The sequence below is a fragment of the Grammomys surdaster genome, unplaced genomic scaffold (genome assembly GCF_004785775.1).
Source record: "Grammomys surdaster isolate TR1022 unplaced genomic scaffold, NIH_TR_1.0 125319, whole genome shotgun sequence".
Classification (NCBI taxonomy): Eukaryota; Metazoa; Chordata; class Mammalia; order Rodentia; family Muridae; genus Grammomys; species Grammomys surdaster.
The window spans coordinates 893,586-911,764 of record NW_021620197.1 but is presented as its reverse complement, the minus strand read 5'-3'; the positions used below and the strand labels follow the sequence as shown (position 1 = coordinate 911,764).

Below are 18,179 nucleotides of genomic sequence, written 5' to 3'. Positions count from 1 at the left end.
TGTTATCCTTGTTCAGCTCATGCTAGTGATGTTGGTGAGACTTCCGGGCATAGCCTGTTACTGCATACCTACCTAATTGTTCAGTGGCAGTGAAGTTATGATATAGGAGGAGGACCTATGACTTTACTAGGCCAGCAGAATACCTAACAACAATCTATAAACATTTGTCCTTATATCCACAGATAAGTATATAGTCTTTACTACACAGGTAAGTATATACAGTCTTTACTTATCCACAGATAAGTATATAGTCTTTTATTACAGAAAAATCACAAACAATCCAAATGTTGACTTGAATGGTCTGAAATTTCCTGCTTGTCATGGTTGGCTTGAGGGTCTCTGTGCATTAGCTTTGGCAGAAGTGGAGGGAGAAGCTGCCTGCAGAAAACTAACCCTTTTAACTTTGCGGTCCTAAGTATCCTGACTAGGAGTAGAATCTGTCAATACATCTGGCTCCCAAGGTATGTGTGTCTGAGAGGGACAGTTGGTGTCGCTCATCCTCAATACCAACAGTGCCCTCCCAGTTGTCGCTCGAACTAGAAAGAGGTGCACGTCAATATTTCTGACAACATGTGCATTTATTTGTATCAGAAGTACAAACATAGGAATCCAAATACAAATACAGAGGGCGACCCAGCCATGAGGCTCAGGTGGCTTCTGGCTGGGTTTGGCCCTGAGGGCTCGGCGGGGTCGCGACGTGCAAGGCAGGGCGCGGTGCCGCCGGGGTCGCCAAGGCACGTTGGGCACAAGGGCGCCCTCTCTTCACTAGGACACCACGAGTTGCAGGGTACAGGGGAGTCACCGTTTTATGCTGAGAGGAGGGCCCTCGAGGACAGCAGGACATCCAGGGTTCTTGCAAGCCACTGGTGTGGGGCCAGCCTCTGACCATGACCCCAGGTCACCCTCCTCCCAGCCAATGCCTTCTACAGTCCTCACTTGCTCAGTACTGATGTCAAAATGCTGAGGGATTCTGGAATCAGCCTACCCTAGGCTTTATAGGTGGGAAGAACGCCAGGCAGATAGAGAATCAACCACATACTTTCTGCCTGGGACACGGCTCAGGACCATGAGAGTTTTACTTCGCAGAATTGACCTGCATACTCTATAGCCAACTCCTAGGCTTTGAAAGTTCAAGCCAGACCCTACCTAGGTTTATCTGTGAACAACTACATGGCTTCCCAAGTAAACACTGCAATGCCAGTGTACCATATAACTATCGAGAAATACTACCAGTTTATCAGATAAGCCTGGTCACAGTACATAGATAATCAAGGCACCCAGGTAACTTGGTGCTGCATACACATTCTCCACACCAGCTTCTGATCAGGCATCTCATCTTGATTTGCTTTTTAAAGGATGTGATCCCATATTTTGGGGAAATACAATGATTGTCTCTTACTCTATCTGGGCCCCTCTCTTCCTTTTCCCTTCTTCCCCCTGATTCCTGTTTGCCTTAACCAGAGGCTTACTAAGCTAACATGCTATCACTAGGAAGCTGTGCTCCTAAGTGTTTCAACTAAATTTGGGGCAATGGATAGAGTAACGCACACATTAATAGGGTTGTTCAGTTTTACCGCTGTACATACAAACACAAAAAACACACATCATTGCATGTAAACACAAGACACCCCATCACTTCAAACGATATACAGGTCAGTCCCTCAAAATTGTCACTCTTCTAGAGCCTTTCATTGAAAACATGGACAAGCAAAGCTTTGCTGAGTCCAGGAGCTGCTAATAAAGAAAACACGTATCTGTACACAAATATGTCGGTATGTAAACGTGGCTCTCTAGCACAATTGGCCATTGTGGCTTTTGGGGTGTTTCCAGCGTTACTCTAAGCTAAAAAGGAAAACAATAGTAAACACTTCATTACTATATATTTAGAGAGACTATAGTAATAAAAATGTCAACAAGATCTGCAGTAACCCCTAGACGTGGACAAAAGAGGAGTGGTGGTTTCTTTGGGCAACAAAACTTACAGCTTCTGAAGATGTAGATACATTAGAAAACATAGTTCCTAGCCAATCAAAATTTTATCTAGAAGAAAATGATGAAAAAATGTCCAATAAGGCAAAAGTGAAAAGAAGAAAAGTAACCAGGAAATAAACACTGGGTGGCATGCACTCCTTAAATGATGAGAAACCCTTGAACCAGGGCAGATGGACGTCCAAGGAATGAACAAAAATTTGGACTCTGTTCTAATATTACAATTAAACTTTTTAAGAGCTTGTTATCACTTTTTAGAAATACATGTCCTAGTTTTGTCACAGCTTAGAAAAGACACAAAACCTTTGCCCTGCATTGAGAGCTACAAACTAGAATGTGGACAAAAGCCATGACAGAGATCTTGCCATATCTTCCTTCATATCTGACACATAAATTGGAAAGTTCAGTACTCAAGGTTATGTACATTTTCTGCTTTTAATTATAGAGAATGTTATTTAAAAAGGTATTTGTTTCTTAGCTTTCTTCTGTTATTTTTATTTTTCCAGATAACCCTGAAAATGCAAGGACACAATTGTGTGGCCAGTTAACTGATGGTTACCTGTGACTGCCAAGGTTAGACAGAAGGTTGAACAGTTGGGTTTTCTCAGTGTGGGGTTCTGTGTGTTGGGGGCCTTCACACAAACTTAAAATTGATATGAATCCTTCCTGTTAAAAGTCTGAACAATTATTGATAAAAATAATTAGGATTTACTGAAACAGTTCAATAAATCCTAATTATTTCAAAGCTGTCATCACTTGTCCCTGACAATTCCAATTCCACAATGGGAAGACTTCTAAAACGTGCCTTGAGAATGTTTCCAGAAGATTGCTGTGAACCAGGACACAGCTTGATATTTAGGAAAATGATGAAAGTGAGTCAGGGCTCCCACAACAACTGACAAGGACATTTATGATTGCCTATCTAGTCAGATGTCCTGGGAGTTTGTTCAGTAGGTGCAGGTACATCCCTACCAGAAGTACTTGTCTGACTCTGCCAGGAAGCAGATTCAGACATTAAGAACCCAGACTGTTTGAGGAGAAAATCAGAAGGTGGACCTATGTCACCCTTACTTCAGCCCATGCCTGACCTCTTAAGCTTCCATGTTGATTCTTACAATGTTCATAAAGCTACAACTTAGAGTCAAAGTTCTTTTTTTTCCCTAGAGTGATTTTAGGGTTCACTACATAAAGTCCTATGTATTCAAAAATGATCAATGACCAATGGTAAATGGGAACTAATTTTTGTGAATGAAAGCTAGGGACAATAGCATAATTTTGACATGTATAGAGGGAACTGTAATAGCCATGTTGTGAGCACCTGATCTAAAAAACACATATTTAAGAAAATGAACACTGGCTTGGTTATGAACACCTATTGAATTGGTACTTGAGTGGGCAGGGCATCCAGGAGACATCAGGATTTAAGTCTGTTATAGGAAATATGATCATTACAGTCACTCTTCCAAATTTCCAGAGGCCTGGTTCCAGGATCCCTCAGGATAACAGAACCCTTAGATGTGCAAGTCCTTTGAATAAAGTGGTGCATTATATTTGTAGACACTATGCACATTCTTCTCTATACAGTCAACTACCACAGAATGGCTTAGACTGCTTAACATATTGTAAGTCTATGTCTGCCTCTGTTGTTACTCTCTTATATTTAAGGGAATAACAACAAGGGGAAATGCCTGCTCATGCTAGTTACAGAGACAAAGGTGATTGACATTCTTGATGGTGGTTGAAATCACAGATACAGAATACATGGATACAGAAGACACACTGGACTTGTTTGCAGGAATACAAAAGAGTATCTTTTTAAATATTTAGAAAAAAAAAAGGAGAACAAAACAAAGCAGGAACCACCTCAGTTTGGGAGGTTTTGTTGTTGAAAGTCAATTGTTCCTCCCTACTCATTCAGTTTAAACTACCTTGCAGACAGAGAGACCTTCCTTCCCCACAGTAACTACTAGTGACTCACCCTGTGAAACCTGTTTTCTGGGCTGGGACAACTTTGTACTATGTTTACAGATGTGGAAAATGAAGTGCTTAAAATAGATGCTTAACTGAATAGGTCAAGCAAAGCAGTTTACATTTGCCTCAATTACATGAAAAAAATCAGACTTTCCTTATTTTGGAAGTGGTGTGTGTGTGTGTGTGTGTGTGTGTGTGTGTGAATGTGTTTATTTACTAGTTCACATAATCTAACAAAACCTGGTTAACTCAAAGCATGGGAAACTTTTTAATGACCAATGAGAGTTCAACTCAGAGTTTAACACTGATTTATGTAAGTTGGTTTTAAGACTAGGATTTTATTTTAGGAAAAGTAATGAAGAAGTTTAGAAGTCTTACAGGGAATACTATAACAAAAGCATCACTCAACTAAAAGATATTTTGGAACCAAACAAACAGAAATATCTTTTTCTTTTAACCTTAACAGAATTAAATCAAGCTTTTATCATGGGATTAGTATCTTATAAGCTGAAGAAATTTTAAAAGGGGGAAATTGAAACACCCCAACTTCAAGGCTCAAAAACTGTAATATATTTAAAGAACAAAACAAATTCTTATTCTAGGTAGGTGACTGTGTTAGCTGTAACCTTGTCATCTTAAGACACAGTTCATTTTCTCTCCCTGTTATGTTTTGATTCATGTTCACAATAGAAGCGGGATGAGAGATGTGCCTGTCTGTCTTGAGCATTTCATTAGCATTCAGCCTTTGGGTCATGCTTATGTAGAGAACACGAATTGAATACTGGTCTGGTTAGACCCAATGGTTATCACAGGCTTTTTGAAGGTAGCTCAGGGATAACTGTGAATAAGACATTTGCTCTGTGTTAGCATTCTCTTTCTTGCCTTCGTATTTCCAGCCTTTCCATATAATTGTGTTCTAAATTTCCAAACAAATAATCTATCAGTGTAAATGGAATTCAACATTTCAGTGTATGCTTACTTATATACTATGTTTATCTCTAGTCATTTTACTACTTTTAAAATGAAAATTTGCATGATTTGTAACTCTAAAATAAAAAAGAAAAACGCTAAATAATAGTTATCAAACTATAAACAAATTCAAATTGGGTAATGCCTTCAGGGCACTGAAGGGATAGAAAGGAAGTGCAACATCCAGGGACCAGCTGCAATTCTCCAAGTTTCAAATAAAATGATCAGTTTGGTATGTGAGATAAAAATGACCAAGGAGGCAGAGGTGTTATCTGCTCTGTTTTCTAGCCCTTTGGATAGAGTGGACCTCTGCTTCCTAGCTGTGTTAAGACAAATTGATGTGAAATGGGATTCTATTTTGGTGGCTTGCTTTCACTGTTTCAAGATATGGGATTGTGTAGGGCTACAACACACTTCGAAACATCCTTTATTGCAGCAACATATTACCAGGTAAAACAGTCTTGAATGGTACTGATCTGTGGATATAAACCCACAGGTTCTCACACAGAACATGAAAATGGCTTGTGATTAAGGACAAGCATTTCCATGTTTGAAGAGTCCATGAAAGTCTACAATTTTATCTCATCTGATGAAAACATGAAGATGCCTGGTTTTTGTATAAAGAAATGAAATCCTATTTTTATCCATGTATACTTTAAAAACAGTAAATTTTAGTATGAAATACTGGTGACTGAAGAAAGTGGAAACTTCCAGAAAATGGAAAAATTGGGGGCTTTATGTTTTATCTTAAGGCATATTTTAGGCAAATTGGAGGCAGTGTTGGCTGGACTTGGAGTAAATTTATTAACACTGTCCTCCACCTAGCATGTGGGATGCCCTAGGGAAGCTGTATAGGCTTTGAAGAGGCATTTTGCTTTAATTCTACTACTTTGTAAAACATCTTCTTAGTTTATCTCCATCAGTCAGGATGTAGTTTAAAGGAAAGACAGTCACAGTTTTCAGTATAATCCACAGTGTTTGGGAATCTGGAATCTTTGTTCAAACAGTCTCTTCAGTCCGGAGTGCTTCTAAGAGTGAGGGACACAGTAGCACCTTTGAAACGCAGGTTGTTTAGACCACTATCCAAGCATCCCATCTCTACACACAAAGGAAACAGAGCAGAATATGGCAGATGAAAGGAAGCTTGAATTTGTGTGCCCCACCCATGTCCCTCTTAATTAAGGGGAGCTGGTGTCTAAGGAGGGGAGCATTTCTCCCTTTTCCTCCCATTGTACCAGACTCTCCTCAAAGTTCACCTTGTAAAGCCTCTGGTTTTGCCCCTGAGCAACGGGCAGGAATCTCTCCTGTTTCATGTACTAGAATGGTTTATTCTGGAAGTTCAGACTGACATAGACGATTGAACTGTACTGAGAAACAGGCATTGGCGTACTCCTTACATGTGTGTTGGCTCTTTCTATGTTTTGATCAGCATGGCTGAATTGGGCAAGGGACAATGACAATGACAAGTTTTGAGACAAGAGGCAACTGTGGGGTTTTTCTAAGGTAGCAGAGAGTCCAGCCCTACAGCAGATGCTTGCAGGTTTTAATCCTCGGGGAAAAACAGATGACTAGAAAATTTAGTTTTACCCAGAACTTTTAAAATGTAACAGGTTAAAATTCTTTATCTGATTAGAAACTCTGAACTGATAGTGTTTGAAATTGTTGTACATGTGGCTTGCTCTTTATCTTAGTGCTGTGGGCACCCCCAGAGTGGGCCCGCCAAAGACACTGTGGGTCTGCTTCAGAGACACTGGTGCACTAGATGCAAAACTTCCCAACAGAGGAGACATTGCATTTAAGCCATTATCTTCAGCTTATTCTTTATGGGTATTTATTCTTTTAATTCTTTTAAGTTGAATTTTTTAACTAAAATCCAATTGGCTTGAGCCTTATGTACTATCAAACTAGTAGTTTGTTAGTAGAAACTCGGAAAGAAAAGACTGAATATCACACACACATAGACAGCCATTATTACCGTTACAACTGAGAGTTGTGCCCATTTGAACATCCTCTTCATGAACAAACAGTACTAGAAAGAATTAGCAAAAGTGTCTAGTTTCAGTTTTCCCGGTCTCTTCAATACCACCATTGTTTCTGAAATACATCTAATAAATTATATGTAGTCAGCACTTTGATATTTTCTATTTGTCTGATGTTTTACTTTTTCTAAGTAGTCATATAGTATGTGTAATAGAAATGGAAAAATAAATGACTTTCAATAAAATTAGTTTAGCTTTGTCGGAGCAAAGCACACAAGGATTCTACTGTGGACGCTGTAATAGTGCCAAGACACTGCTGATGAGTGGAAATGTGTGCGTGTCACCAATAGAGGATACTTCAAAAGAGTCCTGGACCTGGAGTGCACAAGAGCATCTGGTCATAGCAAAGAACTAATATGTAGAAGCAAATTTGTTTTGCATTATAAAAATATCAAAAGAGAATTGATTTGGGGGGATTTCTTTGGGATTTTGCTATGCATCCATATTTCAAAGTATAAAACAATTTTTGCTCATCAAAATGTGTAATTGACAATAACCATCACCCATTTTTTTTTTTTGCATCTAAGGTTGGTTTGGCTTGAAAGTTAATGTTCATGATTAAATACATGAAGGTGTATGTTATTTTACACTGTGGAATGCAGTTTCAAAACAAAGGCCTATCCACATTGCAAGTCTTTGCAGGATGAAGACAGTTACCAAATCCCTAACAATAATGTAAGCTACCCTCATCGTCTGAGACTGAGACTTGGTCTTATAAATCCAAGCTCTTTGAGAAATGCTGAACTCAAATGCAACTAGTCCAGAAACCCAGGGTACAAATAGGACTGCTGCTTGGCAGTCTGTAATAAAGTCACGACTTTGTGAGAGTTAGAGACAAACAGCAGTCTTGGTGTCAGAAACAAAGTTTTAAAATCACACGTTTTCCCCACAAATGGAAACTTGTGGCAGATACACAGGAGCACCTCCCAGGTAGGAAGGAAGGGTGCCAGTTAGAGAGAGGCTACCTTAGGACAGCAGTGTCTGAGCAAACAGGCCTTACAGAAGGGACCAAAGCTGACTGCAGTTCAAGCTGGATCTCAGAGAGAGGTCATCCATCATGAGTGTATCTCCACTAAGGTAGGCCCTGTATACACAGCCATGGGTGCCAAGGGACACAAAGGGAAGATACATAATAGGGAGGTTCTGAGACAACCCCTGGATATTTGTTTGCATCTTTTACAGGTGTCGTTGCTTGGTAACTGGCAGCTTCTGTATCCAAGGCCATTCCTAAATATCAAACAACCAGTTGAAGAAGGGATTAGCAAGAATATCACTTGAAAATGCAATTGTTCTGTGTGTGTGTGTGTGTGTCTGTGTGTCTGTGTGCACGTGCACACACGTGAGTGTGTATTAGTGAAATATTTATAAGGAATACTTTCCAGGTACTTCCCATGCTGCTGAAAGGTAACACAACAAACTGGAATAGTGTCCTTCCCTGCGACTTTTTGGTTGGTTACTACTTGTCTGGGGATGGTGGAAGGAAAAATATGAATCAAGTACTCTTCAGTCATCCTTCAGAGCAGCACTTAAAGATATAGGTATCCAACCCAATAGACCAGGTTGAACAGCAGGAAGGATGTCGGGAAGAAGACCCTAGAGTAGGAGTCCAGCTCAGAGACATCAATGTGGATGCGGCCTCTTCTCCAGGAGCCAGACTTGCACTCCTCATAGCAGCAGAAGAAGCTCTGGCAGTCTTTGCCATCCAGACACTCATAGACACAGGTGTCCTCAAACTCCTGCCAGTACATGGAATTGTTTAACGTGATCATCACAGGTGGTGGGGGCCTCATATCCAGGAGAGAATAATTCTGCAGGCACAAGAATAGCAGAGCAATCATAAAATGTGAGTAAGAACAGTATGACTTGAACTGAACAACAGATACTACTTCTGTCTGCTACTAGACAAGATGGATGCAGGCCACACCCACATCAAACTTAACCCATTACTGGGCACAACCTTTTCATTGAACCATTGCAGCTTAGTGAGCAAAGAAAAACATATTGCTATTTTAAAATGTGTCCCAGATTTTTGGGGAGGGAGGGAAATACATTTTCAAATTGTATTAGCCACTTCAAGTTTCAATCTGTTACCCATTAGCAAATATGTACACATAATCGATTTGTTCCTTAAATGTTAAACCACATGGATGTTATAACATGGGAAGATAAATGTGGTACCTATTAAGACTAGCAAACAGTAGTACGTGTTATGTACTGAAATGGAGAGAAAGCACTGCTATTAGTCCAGGAAGAAAGCTTGAACACGTGTAGCTTGAATACTATCTACTCCCAGGCTCTCCTCCTGTCTTGGAAAAGTCAGTGTAGGAGAAAAAGGGAAAGTTAAAGACTTGCTGCTTTTTTTGTTGTTGCTTTGTTTTTTGTTTTTTGTTTTTCCAGGACTGGGCAGAACCATCCAGCTTGAGAAGTTTCCAGTGAATCCCTTAGGTTTGTCAGACAGCTGTCAACCCCTCAAGAGCTATTACACATACTCTACACTGAGTTCCATTGGGGAAAAGCATTGTTTAGTCTGACTACATAGTGGGAAGCAACTAGAAAGACTTACCTGTCTGATACAATTTAGTGGTTTTCATTTTTGTTTTTGAGAAAGGCTCTTATTGAAAATGGACTAGCCCCCTAATATCAGACATGAGAAGCCTTCTTTTGACTTTTTGACAAGGGTTGTTGGCTATCAAACATTCAGCCTATAACTGTTGGATTTTGTTACTCACCAGGGGTGGAAAGTAAGTCCCTACTACTGAAGTTACAATGTACTTCAGACACAAGGCACAGAAGTTCCTGAGCTAGAACTAGCCTGAAAGCCTCCTCCATGACAACAAGGTTTCATGGGACCAGAAGATGCCAGTTGAGCTTCTGAAAGAGGAAAGCATCCAACAATTCTACCTAGTTTCAATGCCTATGAACCACAAATATGAACAGCATAGCATGAAACAGTAGTGTCACATTTTGGTGGACTTAAGGTCTGTTCAACAAGAGAGAAACCATGTTTGGTATTGGAAGCCTAGCCAATTACACAAGGCTAGTAAATTCATGGATCTTGGTAGATGACCTACAACCACCAGTTTACTAAAACAACATAATCACTAACAATATTCTAAACATTTGTTCTTCTTGCCCACATGTAAGTATAGCTCCCACCTCTCATCAAGAGGACTTCTCTTTGTAACACATGGATCAGTATAGAAAACCACAACCAATCAAAATGCAGTCACATAACCTAAAGTGTATCTATATCCCTGAATTTAAGGCTCAGGGATTGTTGTGAAAGAGGGGGCAGGAAAAATGTAAGAGCCAGATAATCAAGGAGCTTGTTGTGAGTTTTATCTCCTAGTAATCACAGAATCTGTACCAACAAGGTCTCACCAACATGACTGCCATGAGCTGAACAGACCAACACCAATAGATATGCCAAAATGAATGGTAAAAAGTCTATGAGGTCTCAACCTTAAGAACCACTAAGACATGTTGAGAGTGGGAGAAATTGTTTTCTCAAGGGAAGAGCACACCAATTGGTTATCCAATACAAATGGTTAGCCCTGAAACATACATAAAAGAAGTAGCATTATACAGAGTGAGCATGTTATAGTCGGGAATATATATATATATATATATATATATATATATATATATATGTGTGTGTGTGTGTGTGTGTGTGTGTGTGTGTGTGTGTGTGTGTGTATGTGTGTATGTATGTGTATATATATATTTACATACATACATACATACATACATACATACATACATACATACCTACATATAACAACAACTAATGAAAAAAAAAGACCATGAATTTGAAAAGAAAAAGAAGGGATATATGGGAGAACTTGGAAGGAGATGGGGAAGGGTAAATTATTATAATCTCAAAAAAAAAGAAGAAGGAGAAGGAGGAGAAGGAAGAAGAGGAGGAGAAGGAAGAAAAGGAGGAGGAAGAGGATGAGGAGAAGAGGAAGAGGAAGAGGAAGAGGAAGAGGAAGAGGAAGAAGAAGAAGAAGAAGAAGAAGAAGAAGAAGAAGAAGAAGAAGAGGAAGAAGAAGAAGAAGAAGAAGAAGACGACGACGGAGAAGACGACAGTGACTAGCCAGGTCTGGAAATTATTGTGTATCTCAGGCTGGCTTTCCTGTCTTAGTCTCCTCAGACCACAGGCCTGTACCACTGTGCCCAGCTCTAGAAGCATATTTCTGAACATGTTGAGTAGGTGATTCCTGTGGCCATGGTTGGCATGTGCTGAGAATGAGGTCACTCTGTATTGTTAAGAGCCTGGGTCATGCCACATAGAATGTACTCAGTTTTGTCAGAGTCCATATAAATGTTCCTTACAGGGACACTGTCACATTTACCTTAAGTAAAGTTTAGAATTTAATTAAGATGGCAAGTTTCATGCCTATGCAGCATTGTAACTGGAGACAAACTGACAAAACTGTTGATTATTCAAACCTACTCCATGAAGCCTTCTGTAGCCTTGAACATGGGAAGCATGTGTGTACATGTATGTTGGGAAAAGTCCAGTCATAATCAGAAAGCCTTGCATCAGTGTTCACTGGAAACTTTCAGAGCACCTCTGTGTAGCATCTTCTACAGCTCTGAGGCATAAGCAGAGGTGGAAGACTGGTTATGTTCAGCTCTGTTGAGGATGTGTACCCTCTAGCCATATGATTCTGAAGCTCAAGTGTGTATCAAAACCATAATTATCCAGTGCATTTGAGAATGTATGCCTTTCTGACAAGTTCCATTTGGTAAAAATATATCTTTAGTAGACAATAACTCTACTAAAGACTTTCTTTCATGTGTGCTTTGGCATTTTAAAGCCAGACATTTCACCCACTCAGTTCTTCAACCCTGTGAACTATGCAGTTCCTCGGGATAGTATGAATGTGGACTGTGGGTAGAGGAGACAGTGGGCTTTGAAGGAAGACACTGATCCAGACAAATTGATAGAGACAAATCACTAGAGATGGTGACTTCAGAGGTTGCAGGAAAAGCAGCAGGAGAGGTTCTTGGGACACAAGAAATCTCAATTTCTTGTAATAACTTAGGTAAGTGAAGCACTAGGCTGATGAAACCAAGTAGAAACTCTGTGCAATAATCAGGAGAGCTCCAGGATTTGGTAGCTTGGGAATTTGAAATGAATTCCATTTCATAAGACTGAACTAGAAGTTAGGATGTGACAAGGCCTCCATGGCTGTATTATATGCCATGTAGCACTTTTCTCTATGTAACTGCTCCATTGTTTTAAGTATTTCAAACTCTGCCTAAAAGAGATTTAATGAATGCTTCTTCCTCGGCCCAGTGAGTGTCCAACTCCATCTTTCATCATGTGTATGACACAGCCCCACATCCTCCATGGACCACTGCTTTTCAGATGCCTGTGAAGAGCATTATCCTTGCATTTTAGGTAAAGAACTGACACACAAGGCTGTGTGAGCATCTTTCTCCAACCACACATACGTTCTGAGCTCTGTCTTTATCCCTCTAGAGACTTATCATTTAGGTTTCAATTTTTCTGGGAATGAAATAAAATAAGAGTTGAAATGCTGAAAATTCTACTTAATAGTTAAATGCTTTTTCCACTCCTTCCTCGTAGGCTGTATGAGCCTTAGTTGTGTCTTCTTACCTGCAGTGGCACCCTTTTTTTGTGAATTGACTTCATAATTTCTTCTAGGTCATCAACCTTTCCTTTTACTCCATGATTTTCTTTGGGTGAAAGACTTCTTTTTTTCTTTGAGCTAAAGGATCCTGCCTTTTCTTTTGGTAGAATAATTTCTACACCAAAGACATCAATATTTTCCCTCAATATTCAGGTTCCTGGCTATGTGTGAAGAGATACTCTTGGAGCTTTGGGCTATTAACTCAAATTGGTGTCTGTCACTCTGAGCCTCCCTTCTCTATGGCCTTGTCTAACACTCATTGGAAGCATTTTCTGGTTTCTCAGGGCTGGCAAGCTGCTTGCCCATAACTCTCCTGTGAAAGCCCCATGATACACATTTGAAGAGTAACACATATATTTTCCTCCTAAAAACTGTTTGAGATGCACAAAATATAAAGCATCATTCATTAAGAGCTTAGAAGCAATCTGTCATATACAGGTGACATGAAACATTTACTGGAATTAGTGTGTGGACACAAGTCAAGGATAAAAGTCATAGTTCCACATAAAGATGGCAAATGAAAACAATGGTAGCCAGATCAATGGTTTAAAATGAAATTTCTATGTTTTCATTCCAGTTTCCTTCTTACTAGCATCTATAGAGGTTGATTTCTCCATATTAAATTTTACTTGTTGTGAGCAAACGTGAGCTGATATATAGACACATATTGTCTCAAAATACTCAGAAGAAATTGAGAGAGGAATGCTATTTGTAGGGGAAGGAGGAACATGTTGTGGCTGGTAGCTTGGTAGAGCATGAAATGACACTGAAGCCAGAATAAACATCACACTACAAACTGCAGGCTAATGTCCTCAATATAATTGCTATGTAACTATGGACAATTCAGTTGGTCTTTAAAATGTGACATACATAACAATTAACCTGGCAGATTGCTAACTAAAATATTAATAGACATTTGGGCTAGAGAGGTACCTCAGCAAATATCATTTAGTTTCTTAGTATGCATGAATACATAGAACTTGTAAATCTATAGTCTAGCCAGAAGCATGCATTCTACATGAAGGTCCCCATGTAGAAAGGTTAGGATGTTCCTCTCACTTTGTGCTTATTCTAATTTGGCTGTTTTAGTAAAAAATACATTTTAAAGGATCAAATGCAGTAGTCATTTGAATTCAATGTACACATTTATGAAGACCATATCTTTCAATGTAAACTTAAAGTTCTAAGAAGTAGTGGCACCTGTAAAGCTATACATACAGAGGGTGCTTGAAGACTTATTCGATCAGGAATCCATCTTGTGGAGTCTGGATGTAATAACTGTAGAAAAAAAGAAAGCAGAATAAGAAAGAGACCATGGAAGTTTGCAGTCTTGAATGCATGGGCACTGTTAGCCCTGTAACCAGCAGGCATTGACCATAGAGAAATGGGAGGTATCCCTATCTTGTTCCTCCATCTACTGGATTATCTCACTTTCTAAGATCCTTAAGGGAACTACAGCATTTGAGAGCACGTTTACCTTAAACTACCCTCCTGCTGCAACTGAGCGAACCTTGGCTATCTTTGACACTCACCGATGTCTTCTTCTTCCTGACGGTTGGCTTTCGACAGCTTGAGTAGTAGTTGAGGGTAGCATACTCCATCAGTGCGGCAAAGACAAATAAGAAGCACACAGTCACGAAGAGGTCCATGGCAGTGACATAGGACACACGAGGCAGGGACTTCCTGGCAATGGTGCTGAGAGTGGTCATGGTTAGCACCGTGGTGATGCCTGCAGAAGAGACAGCTGTCATCTGGTTGTCAAGAGGTCAAGACTGATAGGCCAAAAGTCATGAAAATTTAGTAACAAGTAGATTTTGATTTTGACTCTGTCGTCTCAGGCAGGTGATATATGTCAGTTGCCCCTAAACACTTGGCAGTGGTAGAGAAGCCTGCAGTCAGCTTGGTCAGGAAAGGAGCAACTAATATCACAGTGTATAAGGTGAGTTGAAGGTCAGGAGGTAAGGCACAGCTAGCACGTTTCCAAATTGCAATAAGGCTGAAAATATACATTTCCAAGGCATGAAAATGATATGTAAATAAAATGATGGCTTGCGGGAAAATAATAGCATCCTATATCAAGGAACACATATAACAGATTGATATATTTTAATAGATTTTAGTAATTAATTGTTTGGCATTTCACCTTTGAAATGGTTTTAGATGAAGTTACAGCCTATCACTTTTCTGTATGTCCTATGCTGTTTTGCATTCCATGCTTGTCTTCTATTTCATGTTTTTTTCCTGCTCACAGTGTAAACTCCTGGTTTCTCTACCCAGCCCCAGCATCACTCTTTCTGAAATGCCTTCTCTTAAAACACTCATGGACCAGTTTTCACATTTTCCACTCTAATTTATCAGTTGTAGTTGTGGTATTCTGGTGTTTTACATCACACAGTTATTAATATTTAGAACACATCATCATGTTTCATTTTGTCTATTTGTTCAGTTTATTTTCTTGTGTCTAATTTCCCTTCCTGCTGTTCCATGAGTTACTTCAACCTCTTGTAAAACTCCTTGAGGCTTTTTTTTTTCCACATCTTTAAGGTCATGTTTTGGCGCCTGAAGTCTCTATGATGTCCCTGAGTGCACATCACCCTGAAAAGCATATCAATGGCCCTCCAACCAGTGAGTACACAGAATTTATCCCCCTTTCAATAAAATGTAAATACATTATTTTTCTTTACTTTTCTATGGTTATAATATAGTTTTACTGAACATTTTCTTTAAACAGATAAGGATTGTCAGGCTATATTAGATTCTCAATGCCTGCAGAATTCAGAGTCTATTTCCTTCTGGCCTCCACAGCTTCAGTGATAACCCACTGCCATTCAGCCTGTGATGCCTTATAGGCAGCATCATGACTTTTTTCTCTACCACTTTCAAGGATTTTTCTATTTTTGAGTTTGATTGTAATTTGCCTTAGCTTGAAATTCTTTGGATTTATCTCTTGATTTGAATTTATTTAGCATCATGAATATGCACATTTTTGAAAAATTGGAGAAATATTTACGTATCATTTTCATGCCTTGGAAATGTATATTTTCAGCCTTATTGGCTTCTTCTGGGACATCTATAACAGAAATATTAGATTTTATCCCTTGGCAGCTCACAAACACTGAGTTCAGTGTGCTCATATATTGTCAGCCTATTTTTTCTCCTTGTGGCTCAAACTGCTTTTGCTTTACACTGAGGCCCACATATCTTTCCCCCAGCACGCTTTGTGAATTGTCTCTTTTAGTACAGTATTTCCTGTCCTACAAGTATATTTGGTTCTCCACTGCACTGGTGTTGCCTTGCTGAGCCGAGTTCCTCTTTTCATTTACCGCAAGTATTCTTCTCATCAAGGCACACTCTTGCTGATATATCAGAAACCTGTTCAGATCATGCTAACATAACATCTGTGCCACCCAAAAACTGGCACATTTTCTGGTATCATCTATATTTTTTGATATTTGGGGATTTAGCTTCTGTGATTAGAAGTGATAATTATAACATGTTTTGCCAGAAATCATTATTACAAAGACTCTTATGTACAATCAAAAGTCCCGTATAGTTTCACCAAAGCTAAATGGAAAGGATTTACACTGGAGAAGATATCATTCTTATACATAACTAGCAAATCTTCATCATGGTATATATTGTTCAAAACATGAAGTACATATGTATTCAAATATATTTTATGTCACAAATATTCCTGTTTTCTTCATTAAAACTATCAGTGTTTGAGATTTTTTTATGTCATCCAATATTAGATTCATACATTTTCTTCTAGAAATTGTACAGTGTTGACTTTACTAAATGTGTTGTGTGTGAAACTATTTTTTTGTATATGGAGAATCTGTGCCAGATTTACTAGCTGATGATTTTCTATTATCAAGTAAAGACATATCTCATTAGTTCCTTTCTTTTTACTAACTAAAACTCTGGCACACACAACTTAGGGGAAGAAAGATCTATTTTGGTCCAGAGTATAGACAGTATTAATACATCATGGCAGAGATGGTATGGCAGCCAGGGTTAGGCTCACAGAGGTGGGAACTTACTACGTGGTCTGCTCATACTTTAGAAGATGAGTAACCAGGAAGCTCAGAGAAGATGGTAGGCTGAGGTAAACTTGCCTCTCAAACATCTGCCCTATCTAGAATTCGTGTTCAAAAGTATGCAAACTTCCCCAAATAGCACTGCCATCTGAAAACTAGTGTTCAAACAAAGAAGCAGGGATGACCTTTCACAATGGAGCCACAAGAATCAAGGGGTAGAGTTGCTTACATGGAGACTGAACAATGAAGCAGAGAACAAGGCTGGAAAGGTAATTAATCTACTTCTCACAGTCAGACCTCTCCTCCTAAAGGTTCTGTGATAGACGCACCAGACCTCCAAATACATGATATATAAGGCAACCTTTCAGATTTAAACCATAGCACATGGAGAGCACTGTTATCTGTATATATGATACACACACACATATATACTTATGCGTATGTATGTATGTATGTATGTATGTATGTATTATGTATGTATGTATGTATATATATATGTATATGTGTGTGTGTGTGTGTGTGTGTGCATGTACACATGTGTGTGGGTGTATGTATGGGCTCTATACTTTTGATGTGTTTTATGTTTTTATTTGTACACACTGCTCATGATGGTTTGAATGACCTCAATAGCTCATACGTTTGAATACTTGGCTCCCAGTTGGTGGAACTGTTTGGGAAAGGTTAGGAGGTGTGACCCTTTTAGAAGATATTTGTCACTAGAGGCAGGCTTTGAGGTTTCAAAAGCCCATGCCATTCCCAGTTAGCTGTCTCTGCCTTATGGTTATGAATCAGGATGTAAGCTCTTACCTTCTCACTAAATTGCTTAGATTTATCCAGAACTCATATGTAACCTAGATTAGCTTTGACCGTATGATCCTCCTGGTATTGTGAGAATTTCAGGTCTATTTTTCCAGGCTTGGCCCAGGAGCCAGTTTTTAGTACTAATTATATCAGACTTCTACTATTTTTTACTGATTTCTATTTTTTCTTAAAGAGTCAATTTTGTATCTGTTTTTATTAGTCTAATTAACCTGAGTGTTTTTTCCTTGTAGATACAGGTGTTCTGGAATAAGTTTTTCAGCTTTTGTTTCATTCAAAGTACTTTTATTAGATCAAGATTTTGTAAGTGTATTTTCTATGGGTTTGAATGGGGAGGCTTTCTAATTTCAACATTTAAAGGCTAACAATGCCCTGGTCTTCATTCTTTCACATAAGAGATGAGCCACATATCAGAGGCCATGCTTTTCCTTTATGAGGTAGGGTCTTTCTCTTGTAGGACAAGTGGATCTGATGTCCTTTTTTAGACTCTTGGTGCACCTGTACATATCTACACTCAGATAGAAACATGTGCCATAAGTAATTCAAATAAAATATATCATTTTGAAAATGTAGGCGCTTCTAGGAACTTGCCAAAACAAAACTTCTCTTCAGTGAAAAAAGGCAAAACTGGCCACAGATTGTTGGGAATAAAAGAATTTTGGTCAAACCTGTATCTTAATCAAAGCTGA

General features: G+C 39.1%; 1 protein-coding gene across 1 annotated transcript in view; it reads right to left on the bottom strand.

The window, feature by feature from the left end:
* Window positions 1-8,380: 8,380 nt before the first annotated feature.
* The window catches only part of Gabrg3 (gamma-aminobutyric acid type A receptor gamma3 subunit), a 599,312-nt gene continuing 589,513 nt past the window's right edge, over window positions 8,381-18,179 (bottom strand). The window contains exons 8-10 of the mRNA XM_028785688.1: window positions 14,164-14,360; window positions 13,850-13,909; window positions 8,381-8,776 (exon numbers count right to left, since the gene is read on the bottom strand). Of these exons, the coding sequence (XP_028641521.1) occupies window positions 8,495-8,776; window positions 13,850-13,909; window positions 14,164-14,360 (539 nt within the window). The 3' untranslated portion in view covers window positions 8,381-8,494. The remainder of the gene's footprint in view (window positions 8,777-13,849; window positions 13,910-14,163; window positions 14,361-18,179) is intronic.